General features: G+C 54.8%; 8 protein-coding genes across 14 annotated transcripts; all 8 read left to right on the plus strand.

Moving 5' to 3' along the window:
* Window positions 1-881: 881 nt before the first annotated feature.
* On the plus strand, window positions 882-3204 carry ABB37_02139 (putative acetyl-CoA synthetase; the record flags this gene model as incomplete). 2 transcript variants are annotated; one of them, XM_015798957.1, is made up of 1 exon in its annotated part: window positions 882-3204. In XM_015798957.1, exon 1 carries the CDS (start codon window positions 1096-1098, stop codon window positions 3202-3204), a length of 2109 nt encoding a protein of 702 aa, XP_015662435.1. In that variant the 5' UTR covers window positions 882-1095. The 2 variants fall into 2 exon arrangements, with proteins under 2 accessions (XP_015662435.1, XP_015662436.1); XM_015798958.1 differs by having other exon boundaries at window positions 891-3204.
* A 4392-nt stretch (window positions 3205-7596) lies between these two features.
* Window positions 7597-8031, plus strand: ABB37_02140 (putative mitochondrial hypothetical protein; the record flags this gene model as incomplete). The annotated part of the gene is made up of 1 exon (XM_015798959.1): window positions 7597-8031. The coding sequence occupies exon 1, from the start codon at window positions 7690-7692 to the stop codon at window positions 8029-8031; it is 342 nt and encodes a 113-aa protein (XP_015662437.1). The 5' UTR covers window positions 7597-7689.
* A 983-nt stretch (window positions 8032-9014) lies between these two features.
* On the plus strand, window positions 9015-10588 carry ABB37_02141 (putative mitochondrial 3-ketoacyl-CoA thiolase; the record flags this gene model as incomplete). 3 transcript variants are annotated; one of them, XM_015798960.1, is made up of 1 exon in its annotated part: window positions 9015-10588. In XM_015798960.1, exon 1 carries the CDS (start codon window positions 9263-9265, stop codon window positions 10586-10588), a length of 1326 nt encoding a protein of 441 aa, XP_015662438.1. In that variant the 5' UTR covers window positions 9015-9262. The 3 variants fall into 3 exon arrangements, with proteins under 3 accessions (XP_015662438.1, XP_015662439.1, XP_015662440.1); XM_015798961.1 differs by having other exon boundaries at window positions 9109-10588; XM_015798962.1 differs by having other exon boundaries at window positions 9123-10588.
* Window positions 10589-11018: 430 nt separating this feature from the next.
* ABB37_02142 (putative mitochondrial mitochondrial DNA primase, putative (PRI1)) lies at window positions 11019-14697 on the plus strand (the record flags this gene model as incomplete). 3 transcript variants are annotated; one of them, XM_015798963.1, is made up of 1 exon in its annotated part: window positions 11019-14697. In XM_015798963.1, the coding sequence occupies exon 1, from the start codon at window positions 12601-12603 to the stop codon at window positions 14695-14697; it is 2097 nt and encodes a 698-aa protein (XP_015662441.1). In that variant the 5' UTR covers window positions 11019-12600. The 3 variants fall into 3 exon arrangements, with proteins under 3 accessions (XP_015662441.1, XP_015662442.1, XP_015662443.1); XM_015798964.1 differs by having other exon boundaries at window positions 12178-14697; XM_015798965.1 differs by having other exon boundaries at window positions 12299-14697.
* A 1203-nt stretch (window positions 14698-15900) lies between these two features.
* ABB37_02143 (oxidoreductase-like protein) lies at window positions 15901-17271 on the plus strand (the record flags this gene model as incomplete). Of its 2 annotated transcripts, none has more annotated exons than XM_015798966.1 (1): window positions 15901-17271. In XM_015798966.1, exon 1 carries the CDS (start codon window positions 16144-16146, stop codon window positions 17269-17271), a length of 1128 nt encoding a protein of 375 aa, XP_015662444.1. In that variant the 5' UTR covers window positions 15901-16143. The 2 variants fall into 2 exon arrangements, with proteins under 2 accessions (XP_015662444.1, XP_015662445.1); XM_015798967.1 differs by having other exon boundaries at window positions 15979-17271.
* A 676-nt stretch (window positions 17272-17947) lies between these two features.
* Window positions 17948-21071, plus strand: ABB37_02144 (hypothetical protein; the record flags this gene model as incomplete). Its single annotated transcript, XM_015798968.1, has 1 exon — window positions 17948-21071. Exon 1 carries the CDS (start codon window positions 18114-18116, stop codon window positions 21069-21071), a length of 2958 nt encoding a protein of 985 aa, XP_015662446.1. The 5' UTR covers window positions 17948-18113.
* A 423-nt stretch (window positions 21072-21494) lies between these two features.
* ABB37_02145 (putative Spliceosomal U5 snRNP-specific protein) lies at window positions 21495-22207 on the plus strand (the record flags this gene model as incomplete). Its single annotated transcript, XM_015798969.1, has 1 exon — window positions 21495-22207. Exon 1 carries the CDS (start codon window positions 21614-21616, stop codon window positions 22205-22207), a length of 594 nt encoding a protein of 197 aa, XP_015662447.1. The 5' UTR covers window positions 21495-21613.
* Window positions 22208-22761: 554 nt separating this feature from the next.
* Window positions 22762-24726, plus strand: ABB37_02146 (putative mitochondrial hypothetical protein; the record flags this gene model as incomplete). Its single annotated transcript, XM_015798970.1, has 1 exon — window positions 22762-24726. The coding sequence occupies exon 1, from the start codon at window positions 23002-23004 to the stop codon at window positions 24724-24726; it is 1725 nt and encodes a 574-aa protein (XP_015662448.1). The 5' UTR covers window positions 22762-23001.
* Between the last annotated feature and the right edge of the window lie 889 nt (window positions 24727-25615).

Below are 25615 nucleotides of genomic sequence, written 5' to 3' on the forward strand. Positions count from 1 at the left end.
GATATCATCGATTCAAGTGTTTTTTCTTCGGTTGCTGCACAACAGTGAAAGAAGGTAGCATTGCGGTAGGTAGCGTCCCATGGAACTGTGCGTGTGTGTGCGTGTGTGTGCACGTGTGTGTTTGTGGTTCTAGTTTTCTTCTCCTTTCTTCCCCACTACGCTTCTGCCGGATCTTCCCGTTCTTCCTTTCCACCGTGCATTCTTTTTCTTTTTCTCCCCCTTCCTTCTTCTTCATTTCATGTTTGAATTTTCTGTTGTTGAGGTGTTTTGCGTGTCTCCGTAATTCTTTTTGTGAAGAGCTATTAAGCCCGAACGAATGAAAAGCAAAGAAAGAACAAAACGGTGGTTTATGCCCGTTACACACGTGCGGGTGGAGAGCCGCCCGTGTTTCCCACTCAACGTACACGAACTCCTTCTCGTTGTTGACATTGGTGACCTTTACGTCCCCCTTCTCGGATGTTGAGGAAGGCAACGTGAAATACGGAGAAGCCGCAACGGAGATCGATGGAGCAATTGAACACGGTTGCGGGAAAGCGGGTGTATTTTGCCTTCGCACTTGTGTGTGTGTGGTGGGGTGGGGGGGGGAGAGAGAGAGAGAGAGACGGGTGTATTTTGCCTTCGCACTTGTGTGTGTGTGTGTGGGGGGGGGGGGAGAGAGAGAGAGAGAGAACGACATTGAAGTGGACGAGATCCCCAAGGCAAACAGGTACCGCGCATCAATGCCTGGCAACCCACCACCACCATTTAAAAAAAAAGAAAACAGCAGATTCCAACATCGTCATGTACATATATGTGTGTGTAACTTCTATTTGGCGCTTCTCTCCATTCTTTCTCTGTTCTGTGTCCTTTTCGCTCATTCTTTTTTTTTCCGAATTCCTTTCAGTGGATTTAGCTCAGTTTCGTCTTCTCTTTGCATTCACCCTATTTACTCGAGGTACACCCCTGTCCCACCTGCTGCCTGCACTCCTTCCGCACTTCTCTGCCTCTCTCGTGAAAGTGGAGCCGGCTTCTTTGTCTACTGCCACAGCTCGACCTCATTTTTCCACCTGTTCTTTTTTTTTTGTGTGTTCTTCAGTTCCGTCGTGCGGCCCAACCATGTCCGACAACATCGTGAATTTCATCTCGCCGGGGAGTCCATATGCGCTGAATAGCCCGCTCTCTGCCTCGCAGCAGGTTCGTGACTTCAAGCACGTGCTGGATCAGAACGTGGTGCAGCCGATCTCGTCGAACAGCGCGAGGTCTAGCATCGGGCCCCACCTCGGCTCCCGCATGCACGTCTACAACTACTCGATCAGCCAAAACGATCAGTTCTGGGCGGAGATCGCGCGGCGCGACTTTTACTGGAAGAAGTTCTGGGCCGACGACCAGCATGTGAAGACGTACAACTTTGACAAGTCGAAGGGCCCCATCTTTGCGAAGTGGTTCGAGGGCGGTGTGACGAACGTGTGCTACAATGCGCTGGACCGTCACTTACCGGAGCACAAGGACCGCGTCTGCTTCTACTTTGAGGGCAACGACCCGAACGTCACGGCAACCATCACGTACGGGCAGATGTACACGCAGGTCGTGGAGATGGCGAATGTGCTCAAGTCGCAGTACGGCGTCCGCAAAGGCGATTGCGTGGCGATTTACCTCCCGATGATCCCCGCGGCGGCGGTGGCCATGTTGGCGTGCGCCCGCATCGGCGCGATCGTCAGCGTCATCTTTGGCGGCTTCTCCGCGCAGTCGATCGTGACGCGTGTGACGGACTGCCGCCCGAAGCTGTTCATCACGGCGGATGCGTCCTTGCGTGGCGAGAAGCCGATCCTGCTCAAGTCGATTGCCGACCAGGCGCTGACGGAGTGCAAAGAGACCGCCAACTTCAACGTGCCCTGCCTCGTCGTGGAGAACTGCAAGCGCCAGCACTGCACCATGACGGAGGGCCGCGACACGTGGCTGACTGACGCCGTCGCCAAGCTCTCTGCCGCAGAGCACGAGGACTGCCCGGTGGAGTGGATGGAGGCGGAGGACACCCTCTTCCTGCTCTACACCTCCGGCAGCACCGGGAAGCCCAAGGCCATCGTGCACACCACCGCCGGCTACATGGTGTACGCCTCCACCACCTTCAAGTATAGCTTCGACTACCACGCGGATGACGTCTACTTCTGCACGGCGGATGTGGGCTGGATCACGGGCCACAGCTACGTCGTGTACGGCCCACTGATCCACTGCGCGACGTCGGTGCTGTTCGAAGGTTTGCCGAACTACCCAACCCACTCCCGCTGGTGGCAGCTGATAGAGAAGTACAAGGTGAGTATCTTCTACACAGCCCCGACGGCCATCCGCTCCCTCATGCAGGCAGGCGACGAATTCGTGACGAAGTACGACCGCAGCTCCCTGCGCATCCTCGGCTCTGTCGGCGAGCCAATCAACGTGGAGGCGTGGAAGTGGTTCCGCGACCTTGTGGGCGAGGGCCACTGCGATGTGTCAGACACGTGGTGGCAGACGGAGACGGGCGGCCACATGATTACACCGCTGCCTGGCTGCACGCCGATGAAGCCCGGCTGCGCGACGCTGCCGTTCTTTGGTATCCAACCGGTGCTGCTGGACCCGCTGAAGCTGACGGAGAACGAAGGCATGGCGGAGGGTCTCTTGGTGATCAAGAGCCCGTGGCCCGGCATGGCCCGCACTATCTACAACGACCACGCGCGGTTTGAGCAGACGTACTTCAGCGTGCCCGGCTACTACCTGACGGGCGACGGCGCCCGCCGCGACTCGGACGGCTACATTTGGATCACGGGGCGCGTGGATGACGTGCTGAACGTCAGCGGCCACCGCATCGGCACGAGCGAGGTCGAGGACGCCGTGAACTCGCACCCGGCGGTGGTGGAGAGCGCGGTGGTCGGAGTGCCGCACCCCATCAAAGGCGAGAGCATTTACGTCTTCCTCACCTTCCACGAGGGCACCGTCATCACACCGCAGCTGTTGGCCACTGTGAAGGCAACGGTGCGCAAGGTGATTGGGCCGCTCGCCACGCCAGACGTGCTGCATCCGGCGCAGGAAGGACTGCCCAAGACGCGCTCCGGGAAGATCGTACGGCGTATTCTCCGCAAGATCGCCGTGCACCGCGACGACGACCTCGGCGACACCTCCACGTTGGCCAACCCAGATGTCGTGCCGGCGCTGAAGCGTGCGCGGACGGAGTGGGTGGAAAAGGCAAAGTAAGACGTCGCTGCTGCTGCTGCTGCTGCTGTGAGGACTTCTTCTTCATCGGATCTCTCTGTTTTATATAAATCTATTTTTTCTTTTTGCGTTCCACGACGCCCGAATGCACCGTTTCAGTGACGTCGTCACCTCCCGCGCGTGACGAGGTAAGAGAGAGAGAGAGCGCGGTAGAGTGCGGAACAAACGAACACACAAAAAGGGTGGAAAGGAACGGGAAAGGGAAAAAGCCGAGGTGGAGCGCCGCCTCAAAAATGAAAAGAAAAAAAGGAAAAAGAAAGGAACACTGCAGTCACGTCAAGGCGGAAGAGAAGGCACATGCACACACCAGAAGTACTCGGGCGGCATCTCAGCTGCAACGCATCAGCTACATCTCTTGCCTTTTTCTTAAAAAACCCATCTCTCTATATATATATATATATGCGTGGCTGCGAGTGTTGTAAACAACGTAAAATATATATCGTGCTGTGAAGTATTTAACCTGGCGCAGCGACGTGCTTTTTTTCTTTCTTTCGTTATGTGGAAGCCACACCAGTCTTTTCCGCATCTTTTTGTTTCCTTCCGTGGTAAGTAAACGAATGGGATAAGTAAGAACTGTCTTAAAAAAAAACCCATCACTAGTGTGTGTGTATATGTGCGGCGAAGAACGCGCAGCTTGACAGACAGCGACGTAGATGAATACAATCGAAAAGAAAGAAGAACAATGGAGTAGAAGGTGTAAATGAATGTTGCAAGGAACTTGCGGCGCTGCGTAGTAACACGTGGAGCTGCCCTTCTTTTTTTGTTCTTTCGCGTCGAGGTTTATGAAGATGAGAGGCTCTTTTGTACTGTCGCAGAAATAGGAGAAAAAGGAGAAGAAACACATCTCTTCTTTTTCTGCGTACTTGAGGAAGCTGTTGGCGTTCGGAATGGGAATGGACTGGACTAGAGAGGGGCTGCCGGCGGACCTCAACAACAGGAAAAGCCGCCGAGTGAGGGGAAGAGAAAACGAGGACACCAAAAGATGACGAGAAGGCAGAGCACACTTCTGCGCTGCATTATCTCTTACAGGGGAAAACGGAAACTGCCATTTATTTATTTATTCTTACATACCAAATTGCTTGTCGCAATCTTTTACGGCCATTTTTGTTTTGCTAATACAAGATGTTTTTTTTTGGTTTTCTCGTCTCTCTTCCAAAGAGGAATCCTGTACATTAGGAACTTCACTCCATTACCGCTAATCTATTACATGTTCCCTTTTTCATTTAAGGCTTAGTTTTATTATTACTGTTCTCCAAGAAGAAAAAGATAAAAAACATACACACTGACACTTAGCTTTCTAGTTTTATTGTTCCCCTTATCGTTCCGTGTGTGTGTGTGTGTGTGTGTTGACTTGGAGGTGCTTTACGAGTTTTTATTATTTATTTATTTAACTACCGTTGTTACTATCGTGACAACGCACCCAGCGTAGGTTCATTTGTAGGGCTGTTTTCGGCGATGGCGTTTCCACGTGATTCCTCGTCTTAAAAGAAGATAAATATAGCCTGAAGGGAATTGTGAGTGCACATTTCCCTTTTAAAGAAAACAAACAAACAACAGCGAAACAGGCAAACAAACAAAAAATCACTGACCATCAATCTGCATTGCCGGTTCTCCCTTCTTTTTCCTTTTCTTTCCAACGGCAATAGTGTTGTAGCGCATGTTTTTACACCTTTTAAAAAAAAAAAAGAATTATCGTGACGCGTAAAGCGGCCATGCAGGCGAGGGCGCGTTCGTTCTCTCCTGCTGATATCGCTCAAACATCCTTCATACACAAGCGCACAGTAGCAGGAAACCAAATTTTCAATAATAATAATAATTGCGTGTCTCCGCACGCGTTAGTGAACTTCAGCTGTTAAAGATAACTATTTTTTAAAAACCTTTTTTCCATGAAAGTAAAACCGTTTTTCTTTTTCCTCCCACTTCTCTCTCACATCAGACAACGAAAAGCAGAGAAACAAACCAAAATAGTGAACTCGCGGATGTGGTCAGGCTATCATAAACTTCCTTACTGCTGCACTGCTCGACAGGCGTTTTCAATCCGACGGAGAGCAACGAGGCATCCTCTTTTATCTCCAGATGTTCATGTCTGCTGTTATCTGCCTTCTCCTTCTCTTTGCTGGAGGAATGAAAAGGAAATACGAGGCAGAGCAGCAAAGATTGAAGCGCGCTGCCGGCACAGGTTTCTTCTGCTCCGTTTGTCAAGTTTTTTTTTTAACAGTTTTGCTTTCCACCTTTTCCCCCGTATTCAGACCACGAGTCTTTGAAGGAGCACGTTAAGGGTCTCTCTTTTTTTGTTTTATTTTCCGTGTTTCTCATGCACTTCTGTGTTATTCCACCAATATATTGCGTTGTTTCACTTTTTTTTGTCCGACATTAAAAAATGACCTCTTCTTCTGTATTTCTTTTGTTCCGTCTTTGGTGTCCCCCGTTTTACAACTTCTGCCCTCTTTCCCTCCTTCCATTCCTCTCCCATTGCGCTCTCCTCTCGCTCCCTTGCTGTACAGCTGCTCCTCTGTAGTTTCTCTTGGGTTTTAGATCGCATTGTGGTTTGCTGGGCAGCCTGTGTTTGCGCTGCCTCGCATGAAAAGAACGAACAAAAGAAAAAAAGAAATCATCAACTCACTCATGCACCGCTACTCTTCGCCTGTTTTAATGCTGGACGCACTCAACACCTCTTCCTTCTCTTCTTCCTCGATTGTGATTCTCTTTTTCCGGGCGTTCCTGGCGTTTACTGGAAGGCATTTTTGTTTGTTTTGTTTCCTGCTGTGAGCCGCTCGCGCCGTGCTGCACACGCATCACTCAAAAAAAAAAAGCCCGACAGGTTCTGCTTTGGCTGTTATTCCGTTGTGTGCCACCCGCATTATCTCTTTTTCTTTCCTTGTTCCCTTGTTTTTTTGCGTCGACTTCTGCGGTCGGTGCTTTGTCCGCATGCTATCCTCTCCTTTCTCTGTTTCTCTCCTCCTCAACTCCTGGCGAAGGAGGTGGTGGTGGTTGTGGTGGTGGTGATGGTTGTGTGCGTGCGTCTGTGCGCCGTGGATTACTTTTCGTTTTTGTTTGTTTGGGGTTCCATTAGCTTGCTTCTGTTTTTCTCTCTCTCTTGTTCCTACACTATTATTATTATTATTATTATTATTAAAGGATATCGCTGAAACGTGTAAAAAAGAAAAGACAAGAACACTAACGCTTGTTCTGGTTTTCTTGTTATGCAGTGGGAGCGCCGCTGTGATAGACAAACACCAACAACAAAAAAGAACCGTTTCTGTCAAATTCATTCACCCCTCTTTTTCCTTCTCTTCTTCTTGTAACGCGTGTGGGTGGGTATATATGTGTGTGCGTGTGTGCGTGCGTGTTGTTTGACGATGATGGCGAACACGAACGTTTTATGAGCTCTTCTTCTCTATGTGTTTTATGAATTCCCCACTCCCCCTCCCCGGCAAAGCACCGCACGCATCGAACGAGGAAAAAAGAATGATGATGATAAAAGAACATGGGTGCTGTGAAGTTGATGCGTGACGTGGTGTGCGTGTGTGTGCGTGAGAACATGTGTTGTGGGTTTATGTATATAATTTCTGGAGGACCATCTGGCTTCCAAACGCCAACAACAAAAAGAAGGAAAGCAACCGCGAAGTAACACGTGTGTCTCCAGCGCAAAGGATACGCGTTCGACAATAGACGTAGAATCTCTCTCCTCTCACACACACACACATGAGCAAAGTTTTATTTATAACTTTTTCTTTGCTGTATGATCAGGTCTTTTCTTTCCTTTTTTTAATTTTCTCTTCGGGCGGTGAGGCACCAGAAATTCTTCTGTCGGTAACCCACGAGGGCGGAAAGATGATCTATCTAGGCTGGAGGAGCGCGTTAAACGTTTGGTTGGTGTTGTCTCTCAATATACAAAAAAAAACCAAGAAAAACTAAGAAGGAATGAAGAAGAGAGAATGGCTCGGAGAGGGCAGAAGGGTCTTCTTCGGTACCGTGCGGTAGTGAGAAGAACACAGAGAGCGAGAGGGAGGGACACGCTTCAGGGCGGTTCTCGCCTCTTTTGCTTTTGTCGGCACGAGCGTTACTCTTGCTGCACAGGGTGCGTATCCGTATACACGGAGCCTTTGTTTCATTGAACGGTGCTCAAACAGATAGAGTGGAGGCCGTGGAGGCTGTTTTTTTCTTTTCTTTTCTCTCTCTGTGTGTGTGTCTGTGTTGCGTAGGAATGCACGCAAAAACGATCATGTTGGTGTGCAGACACGGCCACATTATGTGAAGCTCTTCGACGATGGACACAGCGTACTCGCGTTTCTGCACCTCCATTTCTTTTTGGCTTGTGTTATCTTTGCCAACACCTTGGCTTTCTTTGCTATCATTATTCTTCTTTACTGAAGCTTCCTGTGACTGTGCACGCACATCAGAAGACGTCCTTTCCACACACACATTTACACACATTCACACGCGCGCTCGTGCTTGCTCGTTACCATGGGCATCGACACCTGGAAGGAGTTCCCTAAGATCCTGACGGAGTACCCGAAGCACGGAGTGCCGCTGCCGTGCTCCGATCAGAATCCGCGTCTGCAGTGCCCGGAGACGCGGTGGGCCCGCGACTTCTGCCTAGCACAGGGCGGCAGCTGCGAGTACAAGATAGAGGCCCACTTTGACTGTCTCGAGCAGCACTACCCGAAGGAAAGGGTTGACCTCCTGCGCAAAAACTTCAAGCCGAGCACGCTAGACTACCCAACCTCGGATACCTACATTCGCTACCGACACTACTACATTGGTGCGCCGTGGATGTCGAAGAACAACTGGGAAGGTACGCGTTAAAGACGGAAAGCGAGAGGGAGACCGGCGTCTGCACGGATCCACCCCGACGTGGTTTCTTTCTCTTTTTTTTTCGAGATACGACTCAGGTTTCATGCGGTCGGCCTTGTGTTGCGCTGGCGGTGTGTTGTGGTTTCGGCGGTGCGTTTACGGTGGTGCGTTCCCTCCTTTTGCCGTCGTTGTGTTTCGTATCGCTTTAATATCGCCGCAGAGAAAGTTTTTTGTGTGTTTTGGTTCCAACGTGTACTTTTTTTTCCAATTTGGCTTTTTGCTTCTCCCTTTGCTTTGTAGTGTAGTTAGCCAAAACTGAAGAAGGTAGGATAAAGTGAGGGGGCGGGGGGCTTGCAAGAGGGAAGATAGAATACTGATCGTAGTAGATAACCCACCCCACCTAGCAGGATTTGTGGAGCGAGTTGCATTCGGCAGAACTTCATAGATCTCCTGTGTTCCTTACGTTTTCTTCAGGGGAAAAACAACGCAAGTAGCAGTAGAAGTGTTGGCGAGAGCTTGTGAGAGGTGGCTTGTGCGGAGGGTGCTGGACGACTAGACCTGGCAACGAACTACGCCCTTCCCCTCCCTCTTTTTTTTTTATTATCAGCTTCGCGACGTGTGCGTGTGCGTCCGCAATCAACAGTCAAAAAAGAAATGACCGTGTTATGCAAGGGAATATAGGCGAAATATGTTTGTAGCTCGTTAGCCGACTTTGACGTTTACACTGTTGCGGGACAGCGGTGCGCCGTGCCGCGAGCGGACACGCAGGCGATTTGCTGGGATGTTTGCGGCTCCTGTGGGTTGGCCCGCCGTACCATTTCGAATGCTGACTTTGAGTGGCGGCTTGCGCTGTCTTCCGGCATGCGTGCAATGAATTTGACTCGACAACTTTTTCTCCTGCAACTTCTTTTAATGCGTGTGTGTGCGTGTGCTCCGTATCTCGTTCATCTCCGTGAACCACAACAACGTCGTTGTCTTCGTTCCCAAACAACGACAGTTGTGTTTATTCGTGTTATCATATCTCTTGTGCTCCGTCTTTTTTTGTTCTAAAATTACTATTATTGGTTTTACGTGTCCTCTATCTCCGTCAGTGAATTTCTTCCAGCTCGCTCTCTTTGGATTGCTTTCATCATAATTATTACTATTATTTTTTTTACCTTCCTTTGTGCCTGCCGTTGTTCCTTCAGTGTGCGTCGACAGCGACAATAACAGAAAGCAACAACAACAAAAAGAAAGCGCAAGCATGTTCCGCGCCAACCTTACGCATTTGCAGGCGGCGTCCCGCGTGTTCATCGTGGGCGGCCACATTACCCCCTTCATCGGGAAGGGTAGCAAGCTCTTCATTGACAAGAAGCACCCGGACTTCGGCAAGAAGCAGAACCCCACCCTCGAAGAACTGCTCGCCACCACGGTGGAGAAGACGCTGGAGAGCACCGGCATCCTCGGCAAGGAGGAGGTGCTGGACCACGTCGTCGTTGGCAATTTCCTCGGCGAGCTCTTCTCGAACCAGGGCCACCTCGGTGCCGCCGCCATCGGCAGCCTCACCTACGGACACCCGGAGAAGAAGAACCCGCTCCTGTTCAAGCCGGCCGTGCGGGTGGAGGGCGCGTGCGCGTCGGGCGGCCTCGCCGTGATGACCGCCACCAACGCGCTGAAGGCCGGCACGGCGGACGTCGCCCTCGCGGTCGGTGTGGAGGTGCAGACGACGGCGTCAGCCCGCGTCGGCGGTGACTACCTGGCTCGCGCGGCTCACTACCAGCGGCAGCGCGGCATCGACGACTTCACTTTCCCCTGCCTCTTTGCGAAGCGCATGAAGTACATCGCCGAGCACAACCACTTCACGATGGAGGACACGGCCCTCGTGGCGCAGAAGGCGTACGCCAACGGCAACAAGAACCCCCTCGCCCACATGCACACCCGCAAGTTCAAGGCGGAGCAGTGCAAGGGCGACGACCCGTCGAACATCCGCTTCCTCGGCAATGAGACGTACAAGAACTACCTCCGCATGATCGACTGCTCGCAGGTGAGCGACGGCGGCGCGGGCGTGGTGCTGGCGAACGAGGAGGGCTTGAAGAAGCTTGGCCTCAACGCTAAGGACAGCCGGCTGGTCGAGGTGAAGTCTCTCGCGTGCTCCGCCGGCGATCTCTACGTCGACCCGGAGGATGCGTGCTGCATGTTTACCTCCCGCGACGCCGCGCAGAAGGCACTGGCGATGGCGAAGGTGAAGCCGTCGGATCTGAACGTGGCGGAGGTGCACGACTGCTTCTCCATCGCGGAGCTGCTGATGTACGAGGCGCTTGGCTTGGCCGAGTACGGCCACGCGAAGGATCTGATCCGCAGCGGGGATACCTGCCTGGACGGCCGCATCCCCGTCAACACCGGCGGCGGCCTGCTCTCCTTTGGCCACCCTGTCGGGGCGACGGGCGTGAAGCAGGTGATGGAGGTGTACCGCCAGATGAAGGGACAGTGCGGTGATTACCAGATGAAGAAGATCCCTGCCCTCGGCGCGACGGTGAACATGGGCGGTGACGATAAGACGGTGGTGTCCACGGTGCTGGAGAACATCTAGCAAAGCAGCAGCAGCAGCAGCACAAACAAATTAAAATGAAACGACAAAGCAGTAAACAAAATGACGAGGAAGCTAGCGCACCGAGGGAGAGAAAAAATTCTTTTTCATTATCCGCCGAAATGTGAGGAGAGCGCAACGGAGCGTGATAACGCAGACAGAAAAGGGGAAAAGGCAAAAATTAAAATTAAACAAAAAGAAATGAAAATTAAGTCCTTTTCGGCCTCTGATCTGTTTTTGTTGTTGTCGTTTTTGCTGCCTCGATTGTGGCATCGCTTTCTTCGTCAGACAGTCGGCAAGGGCAAGGACGGAAGAACGAAACGCCGCTCCTACTTGGTAGTGTTCATTTTCTTTTCCCTTTTCCTTTTCTTTTCTATCTCGGGTGTGCTCCTCCTCTCCTCTCTTGTCCTTTTCTCTTTTCTTTCTTTCTTTCAGTGTAATGCATGCGAACTGCCCGATCTGCGTAGTTCTCATTTTCTTCTTTTTTTTCCTCTTCCATTTCTACCGTCTCTGTCAAGCGTTTCTTGGTTTCCTGTTCTTTGCTCTGCTCTTCCTCCTCTTCTTTTCTCACGTTTGTCTCGTTTAGTTTTTGCCACAGTGAGGCGAAGATGAAGCGCAGCGCAGTGCACCTCTCCCGTGCTCTCGTGAAATCAGCACCTCTGACAGCTGGCGCCGCCTCCTCTTGTTGTTGTTCTTGTTGATGAAACTGAAATAAGACGGGTAATCCTCAAGGCAGAGTTGAACCCCACACGACAGCTAATCATAATAATCGCCAACTTTGTGTCAGGAGCAGCCGCCTTGGCCGGTACGTTGTCGTGGTGTTGTCGCTTCCTATTGCCGTTTCTGGGTTCTTGTGCAAGCGGTGGTGCTCTCATTAAGGTGTCTGGCGTCCAGCTCGTATTCTCGTGTGCGCATGACACTCTCAAAACAAGTTCACGCATCAGCAGGAGGAAGAAGAACCGACGGAGAAAGGAGTTTTTCTTTTCTGCCTTGTATGCTTTTCCCAACTCTTTTTTCGCTTTCCGGTGCTTGTACGTTTGTACGAAATGGAGGGGGGGGGGGAAGCTCCTGCACGGTGTCGCACTCGTGAGAGGAACCACGGAAGCAGGGAGGCACTTGAATGAGACGGTATACCGACGATTTTTTGTTTCTTTTTTTTTATCATTACCATGATTCCGGTTGGGGAACAACGTTAAAATGGCGCTACGCCAACTTGACGAGGGTGACGTGAGGCAGCAAACGAGGAAGGCCAAATAGTGAAAAAAAAACAAAATTATAGCGTCATATTCAGCGACAATCTGTACACCGTTTTTGTTTCCTTTTCTTTTTTTTTCTTTCAATATAAAATGAAAGCTAATAGGTGAAGCGTAAAGAAAAAGAAAAATGTTGTTCTGTATGTATGCTTTCGGATTCATTAGTTCCCGAGTGAGATTTCTCGCCGTGAACATCACAAATGCGGCTTTTAACGACAGTAAACAAAAGAGAAGCACAGCGACTTAAAAAGCAGCAGCAAAGTATCTGCGTGTTTGTGCGCGTTTAACGCTGCAATACCGCAGAGGCAACTCGCGCTCTCTTCCCTCCCCTTCCCTGAAAGAAAAACAAATGAAAGGCATTTTTGTGCTTGAAAGGTACTTCTGGAATTAATCTCACTGACAACAGCAACAACAAAAACCCACTCTCACTCTTCTCTCTCGGTTTGCCAAACAAACAAAAAGCAGCATATAAAAAAAGTAAGTATCATTGCGGTTGCGTGACGGACAACTCACTCAACGCACACCATCGCCTATAGAAAATATCGATGAAGGCAGGAACGTCTCCCTACACGGCTCATACACATTCGGAAAAGAAAGACAATACACCCCTCATAGATCTACGATTATTAATCTATAGATAACGTAGTTGACGCTACTCCCGCTCTTGTGAACTTGAGCGTTGTACAACATTGCCTCCGCCTTTGCAACAAACAACAACAGAGAAAGATTTTTTTGTCTGGACTTTCCACGGTTCGCTACGCAATGCAGCGTCGGTCCACTCTTCTCCTGCTCAAGCGAGCCATCAATCTGGCCCCTAAGCGGCCCATGGAGGGGTTCGGTGTAGGCTCAGCAGCCGCCACAGCACCTGCAACTCCTGCTGCCGCTCGTCCGCCGCTGCCCCGCCAGGCCCCCACAGCGACGGCACCGACCACCGCGGGCACTACCGCTGCAGCGGCCACCCCGCAGGCACCGGTGCGTCCTGCATCCCTCGTCACGCCACCGGCGGGTGGGGCACCCATCACCGGCAGCGGGAGCGGGATGCGCAAGAAGAAAATCATTCGTCGCATCGTGAAGCGCAAGCGGACGAGCGGGGGTGCCGTGGTTCACACTGCCGCTTCTACCACCGCTGCTGCTGCTGCTGCTGCGACTCCCCTTCGCGCGTCTGCCGGGGAGATGACGGCTGCTGCTGCTACGGTGGCTAGCCGGGCGACGGCAATGTTGAACGAGATCCGCAAGCAGCCCGAGGGAGTCTTGACAGAGGAAGAGAACCCGCAGCACTATGACGACACCGCCACTGCTGCGGACGCCACCGAGGAGGAATACACACCCGTGCAGGATGACACAGCGGAGTTCCATCACGCGGTGCAGCCGAAGGAAGACGCCGAGGACGACCTCTCCACCGCTGCGGGCGCAGGAGAAGCCAACGAGTCCACCGCCGAGCACTACGCGGCGGACATGCAGGCCCTGCACGACGAAACGGATGAGTTGGCCGGCACGACCACCACCTCGTCGCGCAAGACCGCGATGGTGAAGGGCTACCGCATTGATGAAGTGAGTAACCTGTGCAGCCCCAATGATGCGATCTTCGCCCGCCGCATGCCGTCGGGTGGGTGTCAGTTCTTTGCCTGGCCTGGCACGCCATTGCCGGTGGCGAGCAAGGCGATTCTGTCGATGCCGGACACGATCCGCACCGTGCACGCCGTCTTTGGCCGCCCAGGCACGCCGATGGACATCGTGATGGATATCGATTGCCAGGTCCCGCAGGAGTACTGGACCATGACGAAGATTCGCCCGTTTCAACTGAAGGTGCTCGACGACGTGCTCTCGTCGCTGCAGGAGGAGATTGAGAAGATGGGGGAGTCGATCGAGACGCAGGTGGTGCTGCAGTCACCCAACTTGAAGAAGGCCTCCTTCCACGTGCACACAAAGCTGAAGGACGCCGCCTTCGCCGACTTCAACTCCCTGCACGGATTTCTCAGCAAGTTTCAAGAGCGCCTGCCGAACGTGGACATGCAGATCTACCGCCCCCACGGCATGCTGCGTATGTTCAGCTGCATGAAGGAGAACCACACGAGCGCCATCGTCGTCTTTGACGATCCGAAGTGGAACCTCGGCTTCCCGGGCGGCAAGGTGAGCGATGCGCAGGCGGCCCTGCACTCCGTGTGCGTCCGAGACCCCGCCACCTTCACCCGAACCCTCACCTTCGCCTCCCCGCGTATGTACTTCGGCGCGACCGGCGGCAAGGCGGACGACGGCGGCGCGGATGGCGAGGGCAGCAGGCGTCTGCCCCCGCAGGTGCGGCTCCCGTTGACGGAGAAGGAGGCCGTCGCCAACGCCTCCCGCTGGCTGCGCATGGCGAACGAGGTGGAGGTCGGGGAGTGGCGCTCGTGGATCGGCTTGGGTCTGTGCGCCTTCCGCATCGCGCATCACTTCCGCAACGCCAAGGGACTGCCGCGGCCGGCGATGGAGGAGATGTTGGCGGCCTGGACGGAGGCGAGCCGCAAGTGCCCGCTGAAGTACCACCAAGGCGAGTGCGAGACCCGCTGGTCCGCCTTCTCGCCGGACAAGCTAGGCGAACGATCGGATTGGTGGGGCGCCTACAAGCGCATCGGTCGGTTAGAGGGGCCCGTGATGGAGGCGGAGCAGAAGGAGGCGGCGGAGGCGGCGGAGCGGGCTCGCCGTGTTCCGCGGCGCGCGGCTGCGCCGTCGAATGCGGAGGTTTCAACCCCCGCCGCGTCGCCGCAACCGGCGAGTGGAGCTGCGTCTGCTGCTGCTGCGGCTTCTGGTCCGAAAGAAAACGTAGCGTCCGCCTCGCGCAAGCTGAAGCTGAAGAAGCGGACGATACGCAGCGCCCAGTAAGTCGCTCGCTATCGGGAGAGGCGGTCGTGGGCTTCGTTTATTTACGTTCTCGCATTCGGATCGGGCTCTTGTTGACGGAGCGCAACGTCTTGGTTTAATTGCTGATTGGAGAGCGTCTCGCCCACCCCCCAATCTTAGCGGAGCAGAGCCTGGGAGTGCTGCCATGTGCTGGGATGGTTTTCCATTTACGTTTTTTATTGAGGCAATCCATTAGATGCGAATAGCGATAGAGTTGACGCGCGCTTGCCAGATCTAAAAAGAAAGAAAGAAGAAAAAAGTGAACGGCATAGGAAAGGACAAAGCAAACACGCAAGCATAGAGCGGTGCTGGTTGTTGAAGCGAATGGAATTCTTTTTGTGGTGGTGGTCGGGTGAGAGGTTTGTGTTGTTGGTTGTATGAACAACCTTCGAGGACGGACGTTCCAGCTATTTCTTGCGCATGATAATGCTTTTTTTCTGGTTTTACGAAGAGAGAGAGAGTGCGAAAGAAAGAGCGCGTTGTGCGTTTGTTTTCTCTCTTTTTATTATTATTTTTTTCGTGAAGCGTGATGATATGCTTTCACCGATGCCATTTCGTTTTTGCGCTGCTCAACCGTGCCCCAAACGACGAAGACTGGCGCAACAACTGTCCGATAGTAACTCTTTTTTTTTTTCTTTCTCTTACCTCATAGAATCCTTCAGCAGCTTCTAAGTCTATGCGTTGATATATACCTCTTCTGTTGTTGTCGTCCTTGTTCGTGGTGTTTAATACGCGTGTGATGTGCCGCAGCGTCAGCTCATTACTCTAATGGATTAAGCAGCGTGTTACACGTTGGGGGGCGTTACGTATTCAGGGCTCACCTACACCTCCGAGCGGGAGAGAAGAAAAGACGCGAGAGCCGTTTACGCGATGGAAACTCCGCGTTGCGGTGCAAAGAAATTCTCGAGTTCTTTCCGAGACGAAGACCTCCCCTCCCCCGTCTTGTGTCTAGATGCGTTTTCCTCTTCTGATGTTCGTGATGCATTAGTTAAGCTGCACGGCGTTCTGATCATCCTCGCGTCTTCTCTTACGAAGAAGAAAAAAAGAAGGAAAGCAAACGAGATCCGCGATGTGCCTCGATGCGTAGTGGTACTGCGAAACAGTTCTCTCTCTCTCGTTACTGCGTCCGTCTCTCTTTTCCTCTACGCTTCTGCCGTGGGCGTACGCGTACTGTATTCATTCAAAAGGAATACTGTCGCTTTGCCTTTACAAGCTTCTTCTTTCCTTCTTTCCTTCTTTTCTTTTTTTTGTTTCTGGTTTTGAAGCCAAACTTCTATTCTGTAAAGCAGCATCGTTCCTACAAAACCAAAACCAACAAACAAAGTTGCTTCCGCATAAGCCCCCACCAGAGAACAGCAACTTCATTCAAATCAAGTCAAAGCAGGACAGCAAAAGAAAAAAGAGAACCCACAGAAGGAGAAGAGAAAAATGAGCGAGCGCGTTGTTCGTGTCGGCTTTCTGGGTGCCGCCAGCATTGCATGGCAGGCGTGGGCGGGTATCAGAAACAGCGGGCTGGTTGTGACGCGTGTGGGCTGCCGCAACGCAGAGCGCGGGCAGCAATTCGTGAAGGACGCGTGCCGCACCTTCCAGATTGACGCCGCAGACGCCCCATCAGTGTGCACCTACGAAGAGCTCGTCGCAGCCGACGATGTGGACGTGGTTTACATCGCCATCCCCGTCACTACGCGTGAGAAATGGGTAAAGGAGTGCGTGGCACACAAGAAGCACGTCATTGGCGAAAAACCGCCGGCGAAGGACGCGGAGCAGCTGCGAATGTGGATTGAGGCTCTAGATGCGCAAGATCTGTTGTACATGGACGGCACGATGATGTCCCACAGTCAGCGCATGAAAGATGTGTGCGCTGCCGTGAAGAAGCTCGGTGGTCCGGTGAAGCACATCTACGCCACCTTTTGCTGGACGGCCACACCTGAGTTCATGGCAAACGACATCCGCTTTGACCCGGCCCTCGAACCCCATGGTTCGTTGGGGGACATCGGCTGGTACTGCATCCGCTACATTTTGCACATCATGGACTTCGAGATGCCCACGGAGGTGACGGGACGCATTCTGCAGCAACACGAGAGGGGCGGCATCATCGGCTTCGCGGGGGACATGAAATTTGAAGTGGACGGCGTGCCCTGCATCGCCAGCATCTACTGCTCCTTCAAAACCGCGTATCAGCAAGTGGTGCACGTGGCAACGACGGAGGGCACGCTGCGCGTCGATGACTTTGCGTTTCCCAACACGACTCGCTCCGACTCCCTCTTTTATGAGGTGCACAACAGCAGCCACGATGAGGTGTGCGTCGCGCACAACGTGTCGACCACCATCACGCACACGGTGCCGAACGATAACGCGAACAACGTGCGGGATGCCATGTGGCGCGACGTAGCGCGGGTGCTGCGCGAAGAAGGCGAGGGCGAACACAAGCGACTGAAGGCAGACCCGGAGGAGTCGCGCTACTGGGCCACCATTGCGTGGAAGACGCAGGCGGTGATGGACAAGATGCTGGAGTCTGCTCGCCAAACCAGCGGCCTTGCCCCAGCGACTGCGTGAACAACGACGCATACACACACACGCACACAAAACAGAAACAACAACGACAACAGCGATCGAAGCGCTTTCCTCTTTCCTTCGCGTGTCTCGGCAGTTGAGGCGCTGATGCAAAGAAAAGAAGCGTCTGGTACACGAAAAGGGACGACATCCACTTCCGTTGCGCCACCACCATCGTGCTTCACTATTCGTCTTGTTTTTTTTTCTTTCTTCATTTTATTAACGCGTTTTTTTTTGTGAAAATTATTTTCTCTCCTTCGCTCTCACGTGCGTTGTATTTGCGTCTTCTACGCTTTATTTTTTCTTTTGGTTGGTTTTTTGTGTCTTGTGTGGGGCCAACTTGAGCTTGAGCCCTTTGTATCGGTGTGTATGGCCTGACCAACTCTCACCTCAGCGCTCTTGCTGGATTGCCTTCTCACGGCGGGAGTGGGAGAGTGAGAAAGAGCGTGTTTTAAGCGGTCATGCATTTTCTTTCTCTGCTGTTGTCGCCTTGTCTGAGATTTGTTTTGCGTGTTTTCTCGCGCCCATGCAGCGGAAAGCTATTCGCCTCCGTCTTCTTCTAGGGTGTTTCTTGCGTAGTTAAAAAGAAGAACACCCTCTTCGTTTTCCTCCCCTCTCCTTCTCCCATTTTTCACTGCCCTTGTCGGTTTGTTTCCCGCTCCGCCGACCGCGCCTCCACAGCTTCCATACGGCTCAAATCTATTCGGTCTTTCTTTCTTGTTTCTGAAGAAAGACCGCCGTTGTGTTCTTCCCCCGATCAACACCTCCGAAACGCACACACAAACGGACAGTTACAAAGACGGCAATAGGAACCACAGTAGAACAAAAGAAAACGACGGCAGTTTATGAGCTGGGGCGGCTTCGGCAACTACAGCGGCTATGCCTCGGCGTACGCCAATCGCGGTGGCTCATTTCCTTCTTCCTCCTCCTCGCCCAACTACAGCCGTGGAGGCTATCGCGGAGGTGCCGGGGTGGGTAGCCACGGCTATGGCGGTGGCGGCTACGGTGGCTACGGTGCGGGCGGTTCCTCCTATGGCAGTGGTGTGAACAGCAGCGTGTCGGCGTCGTTGGGGTACGGAGCGGCCGGGTACGGCAGCAGCAGCAGCACGGCCGCGAGCCTCGGCACCGGCACCGCCCGCATCGCAGTCATTGGTGCCACGCAGGCGGCCTTTACGAACTGGTGGGCGATGCACGCTGCCGGCTTCCAGGTCAGCGTGGTGGTGGGCGTGGATGATGTGAAGGGTAGCGGCAGCGAGCGACAGGCAACGGGGGCGCAGGTGAGAGGGGAGGAGGAGGAGGCGCGGAGGGCGTCTGCAGAGACGGCGCGTGCGTTTGCGGTGCGCTGCACGGAGTTCTATCACCTCCCTCGCAAGGCCACGGCTGCTTCTCCACCCACTCCCACCGCTCCCCCCGCACGAACAACCACCACGTCGGGTACGACGACTTCACCGGCAAAGCAAGGAGCCACGGATGCCCCTCCGCCTCCTGCAGCGGAACCCGCAAAGAAAGAGGTGGTGGAGGTGCGCGTAAAGATATCAGACGAGTCCGCAGACGAGCCAGCACCCACAGGCGCCGCGACGACAACGGCGACCACCACCACCAGCACCGCTGCTGCCGCGACGGCACGAACGGCTTCAGCGCACCTCACACCGCAGCCGGGGACCGCAGACGGCAAAGGAGACGTCAACAGCGGCCCGTGCATCACCGCAACGGCATGGAGTTACTTTCTGAAACCCTTCTTTGATGCCACAAAAACAAACACAGAAGACAAGGACGGCGGCGTCGACGCAGCCCCGTCGCCAACGGCGGCAGGCGGCAGCAGCCGCTGGTCTACCTGGTCTCGCTCACAAGACAACACAAGTAACAGTAACGCTGCCGCTGCTGCGGCGGCGGCGACTACACCGCTGATCGACGAGGTCGAGGTCATCTACGTGACATCAATTCCGCGCAGCAGCAACGACGCGGAGGCACACAACGGCAACGGCGACAACCGTGACGAATCCGGGGTGCGTGCCGCTCTTGTCTGGCTCATCGGAAAAGGCAAACACCTCGTCGTGGATTGCGCTCTGTCTAGTGACACGCTGGCCGCCTGCGCCGCCGCTGCCGCCACCGTCACCCGCGGCAAGCCGGCGATGCAATGCGTTCTCTTGTACCGCGGTGGCGGAGTGCGGGTTGGGTGGTCGCCTGCCGCGATGACGCAGCTGCGAACGGCGCTGGCGGTGCGTCGGGGGACGGGACAGGCGTCGAAGACCAGCAACGTGAAACTTGAAAAGCCCGCGCTGGAGAGCACAGCAGGCGCTGCCCCCGCAAAGACGATGACACCGGCTGTATCGGCGGCAGCATCTGCGAAGGCGAAGCCAACCGAGGCTGACGATCCGTTTTCTGTATTCGAACTCATGGATAGCGTTGGCGCCGGCGCCTTCGGTGGTGCCCTGAAAGAGGCGGAGAGCCACGGCCACAACGGCAGTCGCAGGACCAGCATCAACGCAACTGCGGTGAACACCGAGGCTACGCGGAAAGAGGAGAGTGCCAGTGCCGCGGCCGGCACGAAGCAGGCGGAGGAGAAACCGAAGTGCAGGTCTGCCTCGCAGATTGCGACGTCGATTGCGTTGGGCGCGGAGGGCGGGGTGGCCGGTGCGCTGCAGCAACTCCGCTTTACCGTATGCGGCTCCGGGATTAGCTGCGGTGGCGGCTGCGAGGTGCCGTGCGCGGCCTCGCTGGGTGTGATGGACACGTTCGGATGGGACGCGGTGGCGTGGGTGCTGCACCTGCTTGACTGGACACCGCCGGACATGGTGCAAGGGCGAGTGGTGCGTCGTGCTACTGCGAACAGTGCGCCTCTGTGCGTGGAGGCGGAGTTCTACTACGGTATAGATGGCACCGCTGAGGCGGACGAGGAAACTGATGCCGAAGGCGACAAGGAACGTGATGGTGACGAAGGTGGTCCACGAGTGGCCCGCCCGCGCTACCTGCGTGTGTTACTGCACATCGGCGCCGGCGACGCAGTGCGCGCGGACACCGGCGCTGCGGAACCGGGCCCCGGCGTATTCCAGCAGTGTGTGCGTGCGGTGGGCACGACGGCGGTGGTGACGGTGGACCACCCGCTGCTGCCGCCGCCCTCGCTGGCCAGCACCACGCTGGGCAGTGCGACTGAGAATCGATCTTCCTCGCCACCACCGTCCTCCGCAGGCCTTGCCGCCTCGCCGTACAAAGCCACGTTCACCACAAGGGTGACGGGTGTGGGGGCTGCTGCTGCTACGGCCGCAGCGACAACCCCCCTCCTGCCTGCAGTTCCGGGGATCGCCTACAGCTACGTGACGGCCACGCAAGACGTCCCGCCCGGCTCCCACCAGCGCGTGCGCAAAGAGCAGACGGTTGTGCTACCCAGCACAGAAGGGGAGCCGTGTGCCGAGGCGCGGCTATGGCAGCACGTCCGTGCACAGCTGAACGTGACGAGCTCCACCGTTACCTCGTATGCCTCATCCCTCGCGGGTACCGGTGGAATGGGTACCGGGGGAGGCTACCAGACCTACGGCTCCCGCTACGCCACACGTGGTCGCTACGGCGCGAATATCGGTTTGGGTGGTGCGGGTGGCTACTACGGCCGTGGCCGGGGCGGGTCGGCAGGCTACGGCGGTGGCCGATTTGGTGCCGCTGCTGCTTCGACGAGTCCGACGGTGGCGGTGAAGACGGAGTTGACGGCGCCGGAGGCGGCCGCGTTGGATGTGCAACGGGCGTGGCTGGTGCAGGTGGTGGTGGAGCGCGTCCTGGCCTCCGCCGAGTCCAACGGAGCACACGTATAGAGAAGTGGGAAAACAAACAAGGGAGGTAGAGGTGGGCAGCTCTGGCTCTCATCGTCGCTTTCCTTCCGCGCAACATGCCTCCAATGATTTTTTTGGCTTCTTTTTTTTTCTTTTTGTTTTGGCTCTTCTGAATCGATATCGAAAGAGAGCGTCTACGACAGCTGAGGGGAAGGAGTGTGTACTTTATGTGGTGAGACGAGTTACGCACGAGTGGGGCGACGGAGTCTTTTCCCCGGTTACGATGTTGCACCGCTTCTAAGGGGTTCCGCCGCTTCTTCTTCTCACGCCTCTGGATGTTTTGGTTCGGCAGAACCGACGCATTCGGGCCCTATGCCTTTCCCATTGTTTCACGGCTGTTACTCTTCTCTTAGCCGTTGCATGAACCCTTTTCTTCTCCTTCTCCTCTCTCCCTTACCGTGCAAAAGGTCGGAGCTGCTAACGGTCAGTAATTAAACACAAGGGACGCGGTTTCTATTTTTTCTGTTGTGAAGAACCAAACGTAGGCGTACTCATACAAACAGCGCGCAATCCATCAGTTTCGAATGACCGAGGTGTCAACGTTGCACAGCGCGTGGGACGTGGACCGGCACATCGTCCTGGACTCCGCCGAGAAGTTGGTGTTGGTCCGCTTTAGCAGCTACACATCTTTTGCCGAGGAGGTGGAGGATCACCGGCAGCAAGAACGCGGTCGTGCAGCACCGCATGCGGCGTCGAGGCAGCGTAAGCGCGGCCGTGACGACGACGCTCTCGCCGACGCGGCGGCGTCCCTGCTGCTGCAGGACGCAGACGAGCACTACCTGCGGACGCGACAGATGGACGCGCTGCTGCGCGAGATCGCACCAAAGATTCGCAAGTACTGCACCATCTTTCTCGTTGACACGCGCGAGGTGACCGCCTTTAACGACCTCTACGAATTAGGACACGACCGCGACCCCTTCGCGGTCATGTTCTTTTACCGCAACCGGCACATTCGCGTCGATGTGGGAACCGGCAACAACAACAAGGTGAACTTCTTCGCCTTCGAGGATGTGTACGACTTTTTGCCGGTCGTGGACGCCGCGTACAAGGCTGGCAAGCAGGGGCGCAGCATCACGAGCTGCGACAAGAAGTTTTCGACGGTAGCGCTGCGCCGCTAGTCCGTTGGCTCTCTCGCACATACACGCACACACAGACACATGCAGAGATGACTCGCTCCCCCTCAAAAGGCAATTCATTACTCCCTTGCGTGTTGCGTACGCAATGCGCTTTTTTTTTGCTGTTTGTGGAGAACAACTTACCGTTGGGTGCAACAGGAAGACTAAGGCCATTGCCGCGGGGTCTTTCCACAGTCATTTCAATGCCAAAAAGAGTGAGGAAAAATCTCAAGTAAAGCTGCGAAGAGGACTTAACAGAAGAAAACAGCGAGGAGGTCTTTTTTTCTGTTAACTTGGCCGTACTGGACACGATTCCAACTTACTCAGCCTATACACGGAGAAGACACGGCGGATTCTCTTCTCTTCTCCTCTCTTTTATTATTATTATTATTTATATTTTTCACCTCCGCTGGCGCGGTCTTCTTTGTTCTTGGTATTTCTGACAAGTGACCTCTCTACTCCCTCTCCCCCCGCCCTCCTCATTCTCGCTGATCCTTCCGCCCTTACGCTTCACAATAATTTTTCAAAAATAACTTTGATGTGACTTTCATCGCGGCAGATTTATCCATTTAGACGTTCAAAGCCGCGTAGTTATAAACTAGGTAGACAAAAATACTTTGTTGTTTTCCTACCATTATTTTTGTTTTTTGTATTTCCTCCTTTTCATCTTCTAAAAAATTGCCATTGCTACACAGCGCGTAGGCTCGTGAATTTGATCCGCACTTTTTTTTCTTTTGCTTTACTCTCCCTCATCACAACAGACATACACATACCCACACATACACACACGCAAAGGCATGACTCGCCCGTTCTGCGTGGTGCGCCGCCGCACGTTTCTGTGCGTGACGCTGCTTGTGCTTGTGCTGGCCATCGCCCTCGCCTTTGTGCGGGCGCAGGATGACGCCGCCGCCGCCGCCGCTGCGGGTGCCGCTGATGCCGTCCAGCAGCAGCAACAGGAGCAGCAGGAGGAGTACGCGGCTCCGGTCACTACCGCAGAAGAAGTCGCACCGGTCAGCGAGGAGGAGAAGCCCCAAGCGATGATGGAAGAGGCACAGCCCTCGGCTGAAGCCCCAGAGAACGTCGCCAATCCCAACGCCGAGGCGGAGGCGGCGGCACTGCGGCAGCAGCAACAGGCCGCAGCGGAGGAAGCAGAACGTCAGCGCCTGGCCGCAGCGGAGGAAGAGCGTCAACGCCTCGAGGCAGAAGAGCGCCAGCGCCGTGAGGCCGAAGAACGCCAGCGCCGCGAGGCCGAAGAGCGCCAGCGCCGTGAGGCCGAAGAACGCCAGCGCCGCGAGGCCGAAGAGCGCCAGCGCCGTGAGGCCGAAGAACGCCAGCGCCGCGAGGCCGAAGAACGCCAGCGCCGCGAGGCCGAAGAACGCCAGCGCCGCGAAGCCGAAGAACGCCAGCGCCGCGAAGCCGAAGAAGCAGCGGCCAGCCGTGCCGCAGAGGAGAAGGCGCAGCGCGAGATCGACTCCGTTGACACGATCCGCGACGCTGCGAAGGAGCTTCCGGAAGGCTGCGCCAAGGCGGTGGAGAAGTACCTCTTCCGGGTGCACGAGGAACGTCGCCAGCCCGCTTCGGCCGTCAGCGAGGCCCGCGCTACGCTGAACGAGGCTCGCGTGAGCGCGCCCAAGAAGGTCGTGAGCCTCGAGAGGAAGCTGGCCTCTGCGCAGGACGCGTTGCTGCGGTACGATGTGCAGACCCTACGTGCCTACGGCGGTAACGTTCCGAAGACCTGCATTTCGGAGGGGCAGGCGTGGTACGACCGCCAGCCGGCCGTGGAGTCGGCGAGCACGTATGTGCAGGCCTATACGCACTTCTACCGCCTGATGGCAGCGCACTTGTACACCATGTACCGCACCGCCGAGGGCCTCGTGCACTACCTCATGAACGCCTACACGCCCGCTGTCGCCTCCTTCACAACCACCTCCTCCGAGTACCAGAGCAAGGCGTGGGCGCTCTACGAGAAGCTTTTCCCTGCTAAGGGCAGCCGCCCCGAGATGCCGACGGCGGAGTTGGCGAAGCAGGTCGCAACGATGGTCAGCTACGCCGCCGTGCCCCTCGGTCTCGGCGTTGCCGCTGGCGTCGTGGCCGTTGTGGCCCTCCCGCCTGTCGCCGCTGGTGTGCTTGTCTATGAATTCCTGTATAAGATCTGGGCCGAGCTCTTCGTCTTCTACTACATCTACGGCATGAAGCTGCCGGAGGGTCTCGTGACGGCGGCGAAGACCACAGTGGAAAACGTGAAAGCCGGGGAGTGGGGCACGCTGGGCTCCCGCTCGGCCGACGCCTTCTTCGACCTCGTCATCGACTCCGACAAGATCTTCTACAACGGCATCCTCGCTGTCTTTCTGATGGTGCACATCGTGGCGATCGCGGCCATTTTGGTGTGCGTGTGGTGCCGCTGCTGCGTGCCCGGTATGCGCCGCCGCAAGGCGAAGGCGAGCCCGCTGCGCGGCAACAACAAGAACAGCAAGAGCAAAGGCGTGAAGGAGAAGACCACAGCGGAGAAGAAGAAAAACTAAGCTGCACTTCGTATTTCCCCTCCCGTAGCCCTATTTATTTCTTCTCTCACTTTATTTTTTTCGCGGTGCAGGTGTGAGATGAGGCGAGGGGAGAGCGTGCAAGTATCAAAAGAAGATACGCACAGCAACTCCCAAAAACCGATAGGAGAAGCGAAAGAACGGTAAAAAGAAGTGTCGGGCGGTGGGATAAAACGGTGCTGCAAGGCGGTGTTTCTCAACAACCGCCGAAGCTGCACCGGCTGTCTACGTCGTCGTCGCCATTTTCTGTGCCGGCGGCATCCCCGCGCACACGGGATGTCGTTTCACTTACTATTATTATTTAAAGCTTTTTCACTTATAACATTTCTCTCTCGCTACGTCCACGTAATCAGCGTTTCATATATATGGTTTTTACTCTCTCTTCTTCCTTTTCTTTTTGCTGGTGAGTTGGCAGTTGCGTGGCTTCCTTGTATTGCGTCGCGATGGGGCTTTGTGTGTGTGTCTGTGTGTGTGTGTGTGTGTGTGTGTGTGGATGGGTTGGGGAAAGAGCCACTCGTACGACTACTGTGGCGTGGAGGGCGGCTCAACTCTGTCTCCGCTGTGAACCACCGTGGTCAGGTGTTGTACATGGACCGCCTCTTTCTTCATCCCACGGCGGCTTCATTCCCTTTAAAAAAAAAAAAATATGCAGAAAGAAAGAAGTGGGTGAGCGACACGGCGTAGCGCAACGCAGCGAAGCAAAAGGAAAAGAGGAGAGAAAAGTAGAAAGCAGACGGAGAGTGCGACTCCATACGTCTGCGCGTTGTCTTCAACGGTTTTTTTTTTAAGCCGGAAAAACAAAGGTTAAGTAACGAACTCTTCTCTATACATGCGGTCAACAGGAGAGAAAAAAAAAAGATTGTGTTGGGCG

Source organism: Leptomonas pyrrhocoris (genome assembly GCF_001293395.1).
Source record: "Leptomonas pyrrhocoris isolate H10 chromosome Unknown, whole genome shotgun sequence".
Classification (NCBI taxonomy): Eukaryota; Euglenozoa; class Kinetoplastea; order Trypanosomatida; family Trypanosomatidae; genus Leptomonas; species Leptomonas pyrrhocoris.